The sequence below is a fragment of the Corylus avellana genome, chromosome ca10 (genome assembly GCF_901000735.1).
Source record: "Corylus avellana chromosome ca10, CavTom2PMs-1.0".
Taxonomy (NCBI): Eukaryota; Viridiplantae; Streptophyta; class Magnoliopsida; order Fagales; family Betulaceae; genus Corylus; species Corylus avellana.
In genome coordinates, this window is record NC_081550.1 from 8,334,250 (window position 1) to 8,352,564 (window position 18,315).

General features: G+C 36.3%; 1 protein-coding gene across 1 annotated transcript; it reads right to left on the reverse strand.

Moving 5' to 3' along the window:
- Positions 1-8,432: 8,432 nt before the first annotated feature.
- LOC132163431 (outer envelope protein 61) lies at positions 8,433-15,429 on the reverse strand. The gene is made up of 11 exons (XM_059573718.1): positions 15,021-15,429; positions 13,972-14,202; positions 12,985-13,041; positions 12,714-12,842; positions 12,270-12,347; positions 12,081-12,151; positions 11,578-11,624; positions 11,228-11,426; positions 9,692-10,259; positions 9,157-9,300; positions 8,433-8,651 (listed from the first exon to the last, which is right to left on the reverse strand). The coding sequence occupies exons 1-11, from the start codon at positions 15,114-15,116 to the stop codon at positions 8,505-8,507; spliced, it is 1,767 nt and encodes a 588-aa protein (XP_059429701.1). The 5' UTR covers positions 15,117-15,429; the 3' UTR covers positions 8,433-8,504.
- Between the last annotated feature and the right edge of the window lie 2,886 nt (positions 15,430-18,315).

Genomic DNA, 18,315 nt, shown 5'->3' on the forward strand with positions numbered 1-18,315 from the left:
ATAAATTTTTCTACAATTTCTCTCACAGCTCTGTCTCTCTCTACCCTCTGTTTCTCTAAAAATCTCGCCTTCTCTCCCTCTCGTGCTCTCCGTCTTTGGGTCTCTCTCTCCTTTCAACTCTCTCTCTCTTTCCCTCTTAAAGAAAGCAAAAAAGAAATGAAATGAAATGAACAAGCTGGGGAAGAAGAAGAGGAGTAACAAGAAGATGGAGATGATGCGAGAGTTCTTTTTTTTTAATAGTTTTAGTTTTTTAATTATTGATTTTTTAATATTTAATTAATTTTATATTATTACTTTAAAAACATTATATTTTTATTGCCCAAAACGACCACAAACTGGGTCGTTTTGGGCTACAGCATGGTGCAGTAGTTTTGAACTACCTAAGCCGGATCCTTACGAATAGGCTTGGTTTCTACTTGATGTCTCAAAGTCCTGCTTCTGGTGCAAGCGGAGGTCTGGTTTTAGCTTGGAGGCCTGGTGTTGTGCTAGATTGTTTTTTTTTTTTCAAACAAAAATAGCATTTCTGCTTCGTGCACTTTTGATCCCCCCCAACACTCCTTGGATGCTTTCATGTGTGTACAACCCTCTGGATAGGAGAGATAAGGATGCCTTTTGGGACTCTTTTACCTTTGTTGGTGAAAATTTTGATGGTCCTTGGCTTTGTATAGGTGATCTTACTCATGTTTTTGATCAATCTGAAAAGATGGGAGGCAGGCTGGTTGCAACCTCTTCCAACTGCCCTTTCAAAATGTTTATTGATCTTTTTGGTATGGTTGATTTGGGATTTGCTAGAAATCCTTTTACTTGGTGCAATAATAGAAGTGGTTTGGCTACTATAAAGGAGAGATTGGACAAGGGCTTAGCCTCTCATCATTGGGTTCACCTTCACCCAGAATACTCTCTTATTCACATTCCAACCTTCTCATCTGATCATAACCCCATTTTCCTGACTACTTTGAGTTCTTCTTTATTCCTCCCTAGACCTTTTAGGTTCGAGGAATTTTAGACGAAGGATCCTACTTGTGAGCATGTTATTGCAGCAGCCTGGAAACTCATAGTCTCTAGCAGCCCTGTTCTTTGCCTAGTTAGGGGGCTCAAACAAACATACTGAAGTAGGGATCCGGCTTGCATGCGGTTAGTGGAAAACGGTACCGTTTTCCACTAAACTGTACCGTTTTCCATAGTTAAAAACTAAGTTTAAAAAGTTAATAATAAAAAAATATTAAACTTAAAAATTATAAAACAAATAATAATTAAAAAGATAAAAATATTAAAAAATATCAAACCCCAGTCATCTTCCACTTTGGCCATGCCTCCTGTGCAACTGCGCTTCCTGCAACCCATCCATAGCAGGAGCACGCAGAGCAGCAATGCCACAGAGGAGGGATGGTGCCTCTCAGCCGGTTGTCCTGCAAATGGAGCACGTACAGTGGCCTAAGCCAAACAAGAGAGACCGGAATCTGGCTGGAGATCTGGTTCTCGGAGAGGTCGACGACTTTGAGGCAATGGAGGTGGGAAAGTCGCCGGGATTTGATATTGAGAAGGCTGGAGAGGTCGGGATGGCCGGCCACCCCTTGGGCTCGGGGTCGCCGGCCACCCCCTTATCCTTTTTAATAGTTTTTGTTTTTTAATATTTTTATTTTTTTAATTATTAATTATTTAATATTTAATAAATTTTATATTAATTTCCAAAAAAAAAAAAAAATTATTACCCAAAACAGGGTCATTTTGGACTACCGCACCATACGGTAGTTTTTCACTACCGCATGGAAGCCAAATCCCTGAAGTAGCCCTAAGGAGATGGAACTCTCTTCATTTCAGTAATATTCAGAATAAAATCAAGTCTACTATGATCCGTATTGATTAGGTGCAATGTTCTCCCCCTTCTTCTGGCTATTTTGAATTTGAAGCTAGTCTGAAATCCGATCTTGAAGACCTGCTGCTGAAAGAAGGAATTGTCTAACGATCTAAATCCAGAGAATCTTGGCTGACCTGTAAGGACCTCAACATGAAATATTTTCACACTTCTACTCTCACTAGAAGAAGGTCAAATGCAGTTAATTTCTTGAAACTGGATTCTAGAGAATGGCTTTCGGATAGACAGGCCATTGTAGGTACTTTTGTTTCTCATTTCTTTTCCATTTTTACCTCTTCCTCCCCCCCTTTAGAAGATGAGTTGTTAGACCTGTTTCAACTTACCATCACTGAAGAGGAAAATCTGGTTTTATGCTCCATTCCCTCTAAATTTGAGGTGCCAAGCCCTTTCTAGTATTGGTTCTACCAAGGCTTCAGGCAAGATGGGTTTACTACTATTTTTTATAAGAAGTATTGGTCCACAGTCAAGTTTGATGTTTTGGAATGTGTCTGAAATTTTTTCCAGAACAACCTTCTTTTGAAAGAACATAATCATTCTTTTATTGCACTTGTTTCTAAACAAAGTGGTTCTCATACTGTGCATCAATTTCGGCCCATTAGCCTTTGCAACATTGTTTATAAGTTTATCTTTAAAATCTTGACTAATAAGCTGAAACTTCTTTTGTCAAAGATCATTTCTCCTTTCCAATCGGCCTTTGTGCCCAACAGAAACATTCAAGACAATACCATCCTTGCCCATGAACTTTCTCACACTTTCAAGAATTAAAAAGGCAAATGTGGGTTTATGTTTCTTAAGCTAGACATGGAGAAAGCTTTTGATAAAATGGAATGGAATTATCTGTTGGCCATAATGGATAAACTAGGCTTTCATGCCATTTGGATTAATTGGATTCGTCTCTGCATCTCATCATCCTCCTTCTCCATTTTGTTGAATGGTAGCCCTTTTGATTTGTTTAGCCCTGAGAGAGAGTTAAGACAAGGGGATCCTCTCTCCACTTTCCTTTTTATTCTTAGTTCGGAAGTGCTCTTGAGGTTTATTATTCAAAGAAGAAAGAATGGGAAACTTGAAAGGTATTCAAATTGCTAGAAATTGTCCAGCCATTCAGCATCTTCTTTTCGCGGATAACCTCTTGATCTTCGGCAAAGATTGATACTTATTAAATTGGTTGCTGTTGCAATTTCCTCTTATGCCATGACTTCTTTTGTTATACCCTTAAAAATTTGTAACAACCTATACAGATCTTTCAAGAACTTCTGGTGGGGTTTTCCTCCCAGCAAAGCTAGGAATTTATCCATAAAGTCTTTGTATTCTATTTGTTTGCCTAAAGCTTTTGGAGGATTGGGTCTTAGGAGGATGAAAGATGTCAACCTAGCCCTCATTGCCAAACTCGGATGGAAGTTGCACTCTTCCTCAGACTGTCTATGGGTCTCCCAAATGCGAGGTAAGTATCTCCAATTCGGAACTTTTCTCTCCCCCTCCTCCCACTCTTCAGCCTCTTGGCTTTGGAAAGGCATCCCAAAATCTCAAAGCCTTATTGCCCAAGGAGCTTGTCATAGAATCCATTCTTCCTCTGCTTTATCGGTTTGGACAGCTCCCTGGATTCCTTCACTTCCTGCTTTTACTCCTTCTCCCATTAACCTGAGTCATTTATCAAACCCTTTTCTCACCACCCGTGTCCTCTTGAACTCAGATTCCTCCTAGAATACCACCATCTTGCTTTCTCTTTTTGACTCCCCAAGCATTAGAGAAATTCTGAAAATTAAGGTTGGCCCTCCTCATTCATCTAATTTTCTTTGGTCTCCTTCCACAAACAGCAAGTTCTCATCTCGGCCAGCCTTCAATTTGATTAGCTCTCCTTTGGAAAAAATTGTGGAAGCTCCAACTCAATGATAGGCTGAAACTTTTCTTATGGAAAATCGTTTGGGATATCATTCCCATAAAGACCAGGCTGAATTTTTCCTTAGATTCCCTCCTACTGAACTTCTTTGCCCTCTGTGCAAATCTGAGGTTGATTCCCTCCCACATCTCCTTTTCCGTTGTGTTTTTTCTAAAGTAGCATAGAGGTTTTCCCCTTGGTCCCTTAACTCTCTTATCTAGTCTCATCTCTCCATAGCCCAATGAATAGAAGGCATCCTCTCCCCTCACTCTTCTTTTGGAATTCCCCTTCTTGAGTCTCACCTTTTTCAAATTTATGCAGCTATCCTTAGTGATCTTATGTGGTTCAATAGAAACACAGCCTTCCATGATGGCTTAATTCCAGATGTGTTGGTTCTTGCAAAATCCATCAAAAAAACAATTTTGGAACATCATTATGCTTGGTCTTCGGTTTCCCTCCTAGTGAAAGAAAAATGGTCCCCGCCGATTGCTGGCTCTTTCACAATCAACTTCGATACAGCCATAAGACACAATTTTTCAGCCCAAGCTATTGTATGTAGGGACTCCAATGATCTCATCATCAAGGCTGTATCTCATAAATCCTCCCTGTGATCCAACTTATGGCGAGGCTCTAGTAGCCCATCTTGCTTCTTCTTTGGCGTAAGATTTGAAGTTTAAGAAATTTTCTCTAGAAGGGGACTCTCTTATGGTTATCATCGCACTACAACACCCCACAATCGTTCAAGACTAGAAGATTGCAGACATTATCTCAGACTCCATCTCCATCATCCCAGCCTCCTCTTCTTAGATGGCTCGGAAGATACACAGAAGTGCAAACTTCTGCGCTCACCATGTACCTTATTGGGCCGTGGCTAGAGCTCACTCTGGCTGTATTCCCACCTACTTTTCTCCCCTCTCTTCTGTCCCCATTTGTAGTGGCAAAGATCCACCTCCCCCTAGTGTGTTGGTTCTCATGTTCCTGTTTTCTTCTTTGTTTTATTTGAAAGTGTTCTTACAAAAAAAAAAAAAAAAACTGTAACTTTCAGTATTACTCTCCTAGTGTTCTCCTGGTTCTGAGTAGATATTATTTTCTAAAAACAACAAAAAATAAAGTAACTCTTATTTCTTTCACTTGATTTTTAGAAACTAATATCTACCTACGATTAAGAGGACACTAGGAGAACACCAATAGAGCACCCTACCATTTCCCAAAAATTTAATACCCAACATTTCTCTAATTAAAACCCTCATGAGCTCATATTAGGTGTAAAAAATAGAAAGAACAAAATGTATATGCTAAAACAACATTTAATTTCTATATAAAAAACAAACTGCATCTAAGATCAAAATGATGCTACAAATGAGTAACAATACTTTTATTATTATGAGTAATGCTAGAAAGGAAGACTTGAGTTCTCATTGTGTTTTTTCAAATGTCTCGTGGTTTTTAAAATCACCAATAGATCCATTGTCATTTCCACAAAAGGATCTCATACAACCCAAATTCAACAAACAATATCCACGGCAGCCCACTCTGTGTGCTAATGTTGTATGGATCTATCCCCTCACATAAAATTGCCATATCAAATTTACTATCACCTTATTTATAGTTTTCTTCTATGATTCTAACACCATTCAATACTACCTAAACAACTTTTGGAAACCCTAATACCTAACAACCCATTATGCAATTATGTATGACTAATTTTAATTCCCCTGAGAAGGCCATACTAAAAAAGTTTAACCCAATATCTTTAGTATCCATTAAGACCTCTTGAATTTATAAAATGGGTAGCTTTTCACCACTTATGAAAGTGATTTAAGCAATTGCTACAAGACGTTAATTTTGTTTTTTGAATGGGAATCTTTCAGAATTCATTGATAAAAGTTCAAGGGCATAACAACTCTTACATCATAGAGTATAAAACTCTGATAAAATGTTATGAAATTACAAAGTCATAGATACAATCAGAAAATTCTTAAAATCAAATCCTATCTATGACATTAGCTTCCGCTAACCCATGTACAATTTCAGTTATGAAACAGATCTGCTTCAAGCATACTAGATCTAAGACATGGGTAGCCCAAATTTCCAAAATTTATTTTCCAGCCGTGAGAGATAATCTCCTACACCGATCTAATCTTCCTCAACTCAAAGGTCAGGAGTTAACTCATGTCTTCAACCCAAAAGGTAGGACAAAAAGAACAAAAAAATAAATCAAAGCAAAAACCTATAAACAACAAAGCCCCGCTAGAAGTAGTAGCGGAGGAACATGGCATCGTAGACATATCCGGAAAGGCACGACTTGGCGTGTGAGATCCACGTGTCGTCACGTGGATAACACGCTCTGGCACGCGAGACTCCGTTGGTTGATCGGTGCAAAAGCAATGGAAACGAAGAAGCCGGCCGGCCGGGACAAGTAGATCTGAGTATGAAGTACTAAATCTAGATCTAAAACAAAACCACCAAAACGAAGATCAGAAGAAATTATAGAGAAGACACCGAGCACTGCTACTGGGGGAGGAAGAGGGACAGGGACAGGGAAGGGGGCAGAGCCGTTTTTCCCTCCTCTATGTTTTTCTAAATTTTCAATATTAATTAGTAGATTTTTTAGGATTCTAAATGCTACAAGACGTTAAATTGATAAGTAAAAATATACAACAATGCCTATATCAGATTTGTGCTCACCTCTTCTACATCTTTGTTTCTCCAATTGGTGATTTTCCATCACATAAATGCGAGTGCAAACACACGTATATATATTATACTCAAAGTTGGAATGAGAAATCACAAGGGGGGAGATCTTTAGCACTTCTAATTCTAATAGACGTAGGAAGGGAGTAATGAGTAAGAATGTTTCCAAACACAAAGTGTGAAACAACCCATTTAGCAACTAGGTGTTCACAGAAATTGTCACATCATGAGATCTTCAAAGCAGTCTACTTGTTAAAAATAAGTAGCTGCTGGTGGATATCCAAGGCGACGGGGGTAGTAACCTATTCGGAGAAGAGATGGAGGTTGCTGATGGCAAGAATTGTCAGCGTTGAGTCTCCTTCAACTAGTAAGGAGGAGCAGCCATGGGCGGTAGCCAAATTGATTGCAGGCAGTGCAGCATGGGCCTCCCCAGAGTTGGCTGAATGAAATTTGGAAATCAAGCACAACTCCGGTGGGGATACCGAGCAGAGTGTGAGGCCGTAACAAGGCTTTTGTCCAAATGTCTATGGGTTGGGAGCTAAAAACTAAGGCATTAAGGAGCTGGTTGGTGCCTCTCCAAATCAACCTAGCAAAGGGGCATTCAAGGAAGATGTGTTGCAAGCATTCAAAGGATATCTGGGTCTATGAGGATTGACTTTAAAGATGTTGAGCATATGCTGGATTTTAAGGTTCCATGAAACTTTTCATGGGGGAAGAGTTGGATAGGGTGCTAGAGGTTTCCACTTCCTGCGTAGATTTGACAGAGAATTTACTCTAAGGTAAGGGGATCTAAGTTCATTTATCAGTAGAGGGGTTTTGGGGGAGGTATATGCTCAGGATGTGTTCAATAGAAAGAGTGTTGAAAATGTTAAGTGAAAAGGGGGGAATTCTAGCATCTCTGGGGAGAGGAGATGAGATTTGCAATATGTAGATCATGAGGGTTAATGATGTTAGGGTTGTGGGAGGGCTTAAAGCCTTTAATAGAAGGACCCAATGGAGACTGTCCAGCAAGCTCACTTTTCCACAAAAGGTCTACACTTGTGGAAAGGTTTTTGAAAGCAAACTTTGATGTAGCTGTAAGATAATCATTTTTTTCAGTTAAGAGTAGTGGTGATTTGTAATGAGAGAGGAGATATTTGTCTTTGCTTGCTCAGAAAAGATCAGTTCTGTGGATGTTAATGTGTGAGAAGCAAAAGCTGCTCTTCTTGCAGCTAGTTTAGCATCTTCCTTTGAAAACAATCCTCTTTATTCTTGAAGGAGATTCCTTGATCGTCTCGCCCAATAAAAAAAATCCCCCTCTCATGCCTGAGGGAAAATCCGCTCCAATTATCGAGGATATCTCTGCTGCAGGCTAATCTTAGAGCCCATGCTCCAGCTAAATGGGCTGCTGCTCACTGTTTTTTTTTTGGGGTTTATCCCCTGTTTTTCAGTGTGTGTTCATTTTTCCCATTCCCCTTTCCTGTGTATTGCTCGGTGAAAAACAGGTCCATAATTGGGGTCTCCTTCAGATTCCAATTTAGCATTGTAATCTACTCTAATTTGAATACAAGTTTGAGCCCATGCTCCAGCTAAATGGGCTGCTGCTCACTGTGTTTTTTTTTTTTTTTTTTTTTTGGGGGGTTTTATCCCCTGTAATTGCCCTGTTTTTTCAGTATTGGTTCATTTTTCCCATTCCCCTTTCCTGTGTATTGCTCAGTGAAAAACAGGTCCATAATTGGGGTCTCCTTCAGATTCCAATTTAGCATTGTAATCTACTCTAATTTGAATACAAGTTTTAAAAAAATCAAAGCATTCCTTTAAACATGCAAAACGAATCTTCTTTTTTTCAACATAAATTTTTATTGCTAAAATGAAACAATCTAGTACACAGGCAGTGGACAAAAAACTTTTGCATAATTTTTATGCATAAAATACACAACCCCTATCCCTACCCCTTTTCTTGATTCCAAATAAACATGGCCTTGCATGTCCCTTCACTCGATGCAATTACACTGAAGGGAATCCTCCTGAGGTTGAACTTCTACGGGATCTTCTAAAACTAACAAATATGAGGCCCTTCTAGCCACCAATGTATCCCAACCGATGAAGAAAGATTGCTAAAACGAGCATGCATATAGCCAGAATCATACCAGGTCTTCCCAGCAGCCAGTTCTTTGTCTTCTTTGCTCCTTCCACTCCTCTTTGAACCCTATCTGCCCAACGCATCTGCATTAACAATTCAGAGGAAAGCAAAAATTTCATCAACTAAAGTAAGCGGTGAACATTTTAGATAAGCTGACCTAGGTGAATTTTCTCAAGAACACTCTTTGCCTGTAATTGCAAGGAACCTCTCCTCAAATGGTTGGTTTTTGAGTCAAACCATTTAAACCGCTCAAGACATCATATTTGCAATCTTAAATTTTCATTAGAGGATTCAGTGAAACGACATAATTTCACTCAATTGAGGTTTGAATTAAACATTTCTTTTTTCGTTTTCCTTTTTTGGGGGTGGGTTACATGGGAAAATTGGTATCTGTACAAAACAAGTCTCTTAATTTGGTTCTCCTATAGTATCCGTCTTACAATTGAAGAACGCAAAGATTTAGCCAAAACTGGTCAGTCTTGAATAAAAATTAGAAGAATATACTGGACCGAAATTCTAACCAAATGCCATCATATGGATTAAGACATGCATTAAATCACGAAGTTTAAACTTGATGAAAGAAGGTACCATTCTATCCAAGTCCTCTGGTGATAATGATGACATGGCTGCTTGAGCTTTTGCTGCATCTTCTCGAGACAGCTTCAAACCAAATTGTTCACTCATGCTTGTCATCATGTCTGGGCTCATATTCTTAAACATCGATGTGAACATCTGTGCTCGGAGAAAAATAAAAATGGAAAAAGATGTGAGCATCTGCTAAAGTAAATGCAACAAAATCTTTTATATACACACAAACACACAAGACCATGCAAATCTTATTTATGAAATCTTATTAGCCACAAGAAGAAAATAATGCCATTCGGTTTTGCATTCTAAACAATTGAAAACAAATTCATCCTTTAGAACGGCAAATTTCTTCAGCAACAAGTACACGAAATTGGTAACACAAATACATATAATATACAATGTCAGCACATTAGTAGAATTCAAAGCATAAGTGCAAAAAGAGTTTAAAATTTCTAAATAAAATCTAACATAAAAAAAATTCCATCTACATAAAGCATCCAAAAATCTCATCTATTATTTTATAAAATGAACAAACCTGGCGCATTTCTGGATCTTTCATTTGGTTTCTCATCTGATCTTGCAAATCAGCAGTTGAGGTTGGGAAGCTTGACTGAGTATTTCTTGAATTTGAAAAAATACCACGAGATGAACTAGATTCACCCACAGCACTAGTTCTATTAACTACAGGATTTTCCTGGCCTTCTGAAGATTTTGGGTCACTATAAGAACCATTTACAGCTGCTGCCATTGGAATTGAGTCTTTCCCTCTAAAAGAGGATGCCATTTCAAACATCTTCTGAAGGTCCTCTGGTGGCATTTTATTCATCATATCACTTGCTGTTTTAAGCATGTCAGGTGTCATATTTGGAGGAATTGATCCAGGTTTAAAGCTGTTAAAATCATTATTTGATGAACCTCCAAAAGATGGGGTATCTTCCTGGAACGATGAAGCCAAATCAAGCATCCTTTGAAGATCTTCAGGTGACATCTTGCTAATCATATTTGAGGCAGTCTCAATCATTTCAGGTGGTACTCCAGATTTTCCAGAACTCAAAGCAGACAGTGTTTCAGGACCAGCATTATGCATGAAATTCTGGAACGATCTATAAAACATATAGACATGCAAACAAACAGAGGTTTTAATATTTTATGGAATTATAACTCAACGATTGTACAGAACACAAAAAAATGCAACATAAGAGAGAATAGAATTGCAGCAGGAAACAAAAAGAGAACTGCTCCAACACGACATCTTATTTCAATTGAACCAATTTCTGGGACACCTTGTTACAAAAGAGAAACTAACTGGGTAAGGCAGCAAGTTTTCTTTACAAATTAATGCACTGCTTTAGAAAAATTGCAAGGAGAGAATTATTTAGTTTCATTTAATGTCCACTCTTAATAGCTTTTATTTTGCCAAACAAGTTTTGAATGTTATGTTAAACTATCAAATTAGTATATTCTGCCCAACCATTCAACATATGACCTTTTGATGCCATGTTTACAGCTCGACACTCTTTTCACTGTCTCTCCCTCTTCCTCTCTCTGTGATGTGTAATTTATTATACATGCACATCTCACATTCTTGAATCTTGAGCCATAATATAGTGGGTTTAAGCATTGTACTATAAACTGAAAATCATACTTTACTATGAAATATTATATTTCTCTTTTGAATTACTCATATATATATCCTATGAATTTCATTTTGCATTGGAAACTATTCTAGGAGAAGTTCGAATCCGTTCCGTAGTCGTATTAGAAATCACCAGAACAGGAAGAAGTTCAAACGAAGCTGTATAACTACCTACTATATATAATTATAGGTCATTTTAAAAGATTTCATAAAGTTTGAGAAACTTTCAAAATTTCATAAATCCATGATAACCGAAAACAAAAGCCAACACATAAAACAAATATATATATATATATATATAAAAAGCTACCTAAATGCTCCAAATTCCAAACTTATGCAATGTTAAAACTGTTATGATGACACACGGGCAATACTTTAAAATAAAAATGTGAATAGACAAAGCAACTAATAACTCTCTTATGGACACAAACAAACCTTATAGCTTCTGGGTCATCTTTCAAAGCCTGCAAAGACTCCAAATTCGTCGTGATACCACCATTGTTAACTGCAGTTTGACTCTTAGAAGATTTGCCATTTTCCCGTGGTTGTACCCCTGAATATTCCATGTATGAGCTGTTCTGATTTCCAGAACCCAGTGTCTCAACTTCTTCAGTTATTTCTTCGATTACTAATCCTATTAAACAAGCAAAGATCATTATTAAATCAAATGAAAATCTGGGATATAAATGCTACAAGTCTTATTCATTTAAGAAGTTAGTTAAGAACCAAAAAGAAAAAAAAGGAGAAGCAAAAAAAAAAAAAAAAAAGCTAAAAAAAGAGCATACCTCTAGGTGCATGCCCACCTTCTTTAGCCAATCTTTCCTTGGCATTCCTGTCACAATAATTTGATGCCATTTAACAAGTCAAACTTGACAGCTCAGATTTATCATGTTATAACAGATATTTTCATTACTTTATAAAAGGGAAGATGAACTCTACACAATCGTTAAGTTAATTTCTGAAATATAACTGCATTTATAAGATTGGCTACAGACTTAATAATAATATAGCCATAGGCTTAAAAAGGTAAAACTTGATATGTCCAACAAACTGTAAACCTTTTGGATTAAGCTATCAGATGATTCTCAGGAGGGAAAAATAAATCTTTAATATTTTCAGAACTCAATGATAGCAACTTCTGGGCCATGGATCACCACTCAGTCCCAAAGGACTCACATTGATGCATATATCAGCTGTATGTGTGGCATGTTTGTGAATGCAGCTGCAATTTACTAATTGATCTCAAGATTCTCTTGTTTGGGGAGAGAGATTGAGAGAGGCACCGTACCTTAAAACATCTGCAACAGTTTCATCATCAGGGGATACTTCATGTGCCTTGCTCAAATCAGAGACAGCATCCTAACATATTCCCATCAAATAATACAATCAGATCAGCGTACAATGACATTAATATCAACATCCTTCAGAAGACCAATAGGGAAACTGCCAACAATTTATGTAAATGCATTAAACTCACTTCCAATTGACCAAGATCTTTGTATGCTTGACCTCTTCGGTAAAGAGCTTTGACATTCTTTGTATCATATGCCAAAACCTGAAATAGTAAAAGAAATAAATAACTTAGACTAAAGAAGGAAAAGGAACTTACAAGCATGCAAAGAAATTTACAAAATAATAATAATAAAAAATTAATGTCCACTTATATAAGCAGCATAAAAGAAGATGAGAGGAAGGTTTTTAGCTTATGTTTCCTTATTCTCTTCCAATATATGTTATAACATATTCTCTTCCTATTTATATTATCACATGTCACAAGGTCTCCCTAATTAATTAATTTCTCTAGCTGCATATCGTTTTCTAAATGGATGTTGTCACTCTTCGATGTTTGGATATGGGCATCATAAATTGAAAACTAATATCATATTACATGAAGACATTGGAAGAAATTTAGACTTCATACCTCCGAGCCTTCTTTTATGCATTCATTATACTGCCCTGTTTTCAAGTAACATGACATCAAGTTGAGTGAGCATGCCACCAACAGTGATCTGCCTTTGGAGGATGGAATGCCTTGTAGATTTTTCTTTGCCTATGATTTAAAAAGCGTGTGCAAGATTATATCAGTCAAGAAGGCAATGTCTACACCCAGCAAGAGAACAGTCTCTTTTAAGAATAACAAATAAATAAATAAATAAAGAAGACGATTCAATAGGACACAAAGGTGCACTTACAAGCAAATATTTCTCTAAGGCATCATCGAACCTTCCTTGGCTGTGAAGTTCATTACCCTACCAAATTGATAATAAATCCATAAATGCATGGCAGATGCCAATATAGTGTTAAGAAGAATACAGAAGCAGGGAGCAATTTACTACATTACACTAAATTCGGTCAGTCTTTATGAATTGATTGATGTACCCATTCTGCTCGGACCTATTCCACAGCAGAATTATGGTCTGAGAATTATATAGGACCCCAAAAAGTAGTATGGGTAATAGAAAAGGCTTGTCTCTTCTATTTTTTCTAAATAAAATTACATAAACCTTCTTTTGTGGAAGCCTTATTTTAGGATAGTATTTTATTTGAAATTATTTCCTTATTTTGGAAGTAGTCTAATAGATTTCTTTTACTTTTTTTTTTTTTTTTTTTTTTTTCCAAACGATCAGTAATATCATCAAAGGCACCAAAAGAACGACAGAACAAAAGTATAAAAGACGGTACTTTTAGGGACTTATTAACCCTACCTTACAGTGGCAAACAGGAATCAACTCCTAACATATACATATGCCTTATTGTGACAAAAAAGAGTAATCAAATATCACATCTATTAAAGCCTTTTGATGGACACAAAATCGATCGCTGGATTAGATAAGATATTTTCAAGGATGCATTTGGACACTCCATGGAAATAAGATAACTCCATTTTCAGCAGCATTACGAATGTTAAAATCCATCACTAAAATAGACCCATAAAAAAATCAAACAAAAATACTATAGGAACTTTAAATTAAAAATTTACATTAAAAAACTGAAAATTAATGTTACTAGAATGGTGCATCATAGTCTGTGGACATATTACTTAGGCCTTACACACCATTATCATGTCTATCTTTCGCCTGCCTATACTATCCATCATCCCATGTGAGTCAGCTTCAACAATCGTTTCTTATTCATTGTAAAGCTAAGTTCAATGATCCATGTTTATGGCAAATATTTACCTTTTTCTTCAGCAGCTGAGCTGCATTCATTTCATAAGTGATTTGGGCATCAACACGAGCATGCATAGCTGCTATCTCTTCAGGTTTCGCATTAGCCATCTTCTCACCAATCTCAGCCATCTCCTCTGGCCGGGTATGCTTCAATTGTTCTGCGGCTATTTTCAAGTCTTCAGGCCTCATGTTCTTCATACTTTCGGAGGCCATCTTCATCAAGTCTGGATTAGACATCATCTGCAATGCCCAATGACACAATATGGGCATCAAAATTTATGAGACCGACCAATTAAACAACGATGCAGATAAAGTAAAAGTAAATGAAGGCCCATTGGATGCCATAAAGTTAAAGAGCCGAATAAGTACAAATGCAAGTGTTATTTAGAGTCCTAATCAGCAATTTGAGTTAATTTTGGAAGCAAAATAGTGCCCAATTTGCTCAGAATTCAAATATCTTAGTAACCAGAGCTTGAAAGAGGCCAACATCAATAAATAGACCGAGCTGAGCCAAATGGAACTAAGAAAGCAAAAGAACTACTGCTTTTCTGAGACAACCAATTCCATCAAAGCAAAAGAACTACTGCTTTTCTGAGAAACCAAGTTCACCCATTTCAGAATTCTTTCTAATTCAGAAATAGTAGGTGGTCAGTATGTAATTTAGGCCAAAACGTTCACAAATTCACAGAATGGATTCGAGAGAATAACATACAGATAATACAATGCCAGCTATACGATTCAAAATTAGAAGTAGACCCAGTAAAGCAGATGTAGCTAGCAGGAACCAAGCATAAACCAAAATTCAAATTAATTTCTGCCTTCAGTAGAAATTGACATCAAATCCAACGTGAAAAACAACAACTATAAAACGAATATATAATAATCTTAATTCTAAAGAAAAGAAAAAAGCATCAAATTCTAAAGAGACGCATATAGATTCCCCTAAACCACAACGAATCGAATATATTACATTACACATAAAACAGAAATCTACTAAAATTAAAAAATAAATTAAAAAGAGAGAGAGAGAGAGAGAGAGAGAGAGAGAAAGCGAAAACCTGTTGTTGGATCCGAGCCAACTCGGCGGGTGACATCCGACTCATCTGCTCCTGAGCCAGCCTTATCATCTCCGGATCCATCATTCCGTTAAACATTCTCTCTCAATTATTCAAAATCAATCCGAAAATAAAAAATAAAAAATAAAAAATAAAGAATATACAGAGGGGGGATGGGAAAGACGGAGGATCTGGAGAGTAAATTTGAATTGGAAATAGAAGGCGGAGGAAAACTAGGGGGATTAGTTGGGAAAAGAGAGGAGGAAAGAGTATTCGAATTGGATTTGGATTTTTGGAAGATATTTTTTGTATTCTCTATAAATAAAACAAGAAGAGAAAGGAAAGAAAGGGGGGGATCGATTTGTAGTTCTACTACCGTTGGGGTTGGCCAGGGAGGTGTCGCCCACCAAACCTGAACGCATGAATCAAATTAATCAATAAAGGAGGGTCCAGCTGGACACGCAGACCGCTCCAAGAATCGAATATGCGCGTAACACACTCTCCTCCTCATTTTACCCTTTTGCCCCCACCTCCCTTTTATATGAGTAATACTAAGCACTATCTCTTTATCCTCCTAAAGTTGATGTGGCTTTCAAAATCACAATTATATCAAAATTTAAGTATGATTCATTTAAAATTTAATGGTAATTTTAAAATTCACATCAGCCTTAGGAGGATAAAAAGATGGTTCTTAACATTAGTCCTTATATATATATACTTTACTTTTGACTCTTTAGCGACCACGTGTTTTGAAAAAAGTTTTTTAAATTTCAAAAACTCCAATTTAACCTTATGAATTTTTAATTTGATTCAATTGATCCTCCATTTGTCAGATTCAGCCGTTAACTTCTAACTGAAATGACTAAAAAAACCAAATTATTTTTCGATTTTAAAATTTATTTTAAAATTTAAGGGTCTTCTTAAAATGCGTAGTAGTTCATGAGTTTTAAGTGTTTAAATGCTCTCTTTCTATATATATATATATATATATATAAAGGTTAAGGGCAAAAGGTAAAATGAGGGAGGAGAATATATATGCTCTACCTTTCACTACCGATCATGTGCTTCTTCTTTTTTTTTTAATTTTTTTTATTGAAGGTGCACCAGACCTCACTAATTCACCCATTCTTTTTTTCCTTTATCTTTTTAGCAAAAATATTAGGTAATTGCAATGTGACAAATCACACTTCTTTATATATATATATATATATGTCCACACAAGAGGGGAGGAGGATTCGAACTAGACCTCCGCTTCATGAGGCGTAGTCCCTAACCGATTGAGCTACTCGTTAGGGACTTCTATTCTATTGTTATCTCATCGTAATTATTATTATTATTATATAAAGACTTCAACAAAATAGAATAATAGTAAGATAAAAGTGTAATTTCGAATGAAATCGGTAAAAGTAATGGTTTATACAATCATCTTACACCTTCTTCTTAGTGGACTATGCCCATCAACCATTAAAAAGAAAATTCAAAGCCGAAAAATAATACTGCACCAATGAAATAAGAGTACAACGAGAATGTAATATATATAATTATTCTTACATAAGTGGTCCTTTTGTTTTTTTCAATTAAAAAAAAAAAAAGGTCTTGGATTCGGTTCATGACTAATGGATACTACCATATATGTATGATAATAGCAATGATAAAAACAATTTCAATGGCAAACTATACTGTTCTTATTAGAAAAGTTATGCTGTTTCTTGTTGGTTCCTTTATTGGTATGCAAATGGTAAAATCTAAGTGAAATTATTAACAAAGTAGCTTAAATTTCATAAAATTCATAATTTTTTTTTTAATGTATATGGTAATTTAAACTTAGGGCTAGACTTGTGCACTCAGATTAATATTTAATGCAGTAGGCATTCCCAACAAATTGAAATCTCTTACAATTCTTCTGATTGGACTACAGCAAAGAGAGCTTCTCATAATTATCTGTCTGATTGTAAAGACACAGGTAATTGCAGAGAATTTCGATTCATTCTCAACAAGCTAGGAGTTTTTTATTTTCCCATACAAATTTATGATTGGATAGGGATTAAATACTTGTGTATAGTCATTAAACGTTTTAATGGAGCAATTGGGTAGATTTTACTACCATAGATTTCTGTAGTCATGTCAATCCACTCGGTTGATAGTGTTTCTGATCAATCACAATACGCAACCAAAAGTGAGACACATATGGCTGAGTCATCAAGCTTTTCTTCTAACCTTCTCAATCTATAATAAATAATACTATGAGAGTTATCCTATATATATTTCCCGGATGCACTAAGATTTAATTAAAAGTTGTAGGAAAGTGTGAAGTGGGTTTTACCTTACAAGCAAGAAACTGTTAAAGATCATTTAACAAAAAAAAAAAGGCATTGTCAGGGCTGAAAAAAAAAGAGACTCAGAAGCGGGACTCACTAAAGTTCTTTCGTCTAGACAAAATGGCAATTACTGACTTAAAGAGGACCTAGCGGTGCTTAAGAGCACACTCTGCCCTCGCTTCTTGGTTGATGTGGAACTAAATTCCATTTATTTTTCTAAGCGACACCGAGGTAGTGGGAAGAAGGAGAAATGTAATGCCTCCTCTCTTACTTGGTTCAATATGAGGATAATTTGCAACTAGAGTAAAATTATATAATAGATTGTTATTTGACTATGCACAACTGGAATGATTGAAAATCAATCATTAATTTTTTTAAACAAACGCAGATCTAAATGCTTATTTTCATTGTCACATCGTCAAGTTGTATGACAGTCATATAACAGTCAAATAAATGACTCTCTACTACTGTCGTACATTGATGCTCAAGCATGTAATGCTCTTGAAATGGATTAATATCATTCTTTTTCGGTTCCACTTTGGGGATACTTTGATTCAAAATAGTTTGTCCTTAGCGTAAGAGTTTGTAATGTACCTAGAATATGGTCAGGTTTAATATATATAAAAAGTTTGGTTACAGGGGATAATCATATACACATTGTTATCTGTTACAAGAGATAAACTATACATTAAGAAGCTTAATCCATATCTTTAAGGGTTGAACTACTTTGTTTATATTAGGAGTGAAAATGCAGGCAAATAATAACTGCCCACATCTATTAGTCCCCACATTCCCCTTATAATTTTGGGAAACTTAATTTAAGCAAACTTAATTTGTCCCACTAATTTTCATACCATGCCTTGTACTATACGTCATGGTTGGTTTTACAAGTTACAATACCATTACTTTTTATGTACATTTCTTGTTAGTTAGACCAATACAAAAATAAAGAGTCAACTTAGGTCGGCAGATATTCTAAA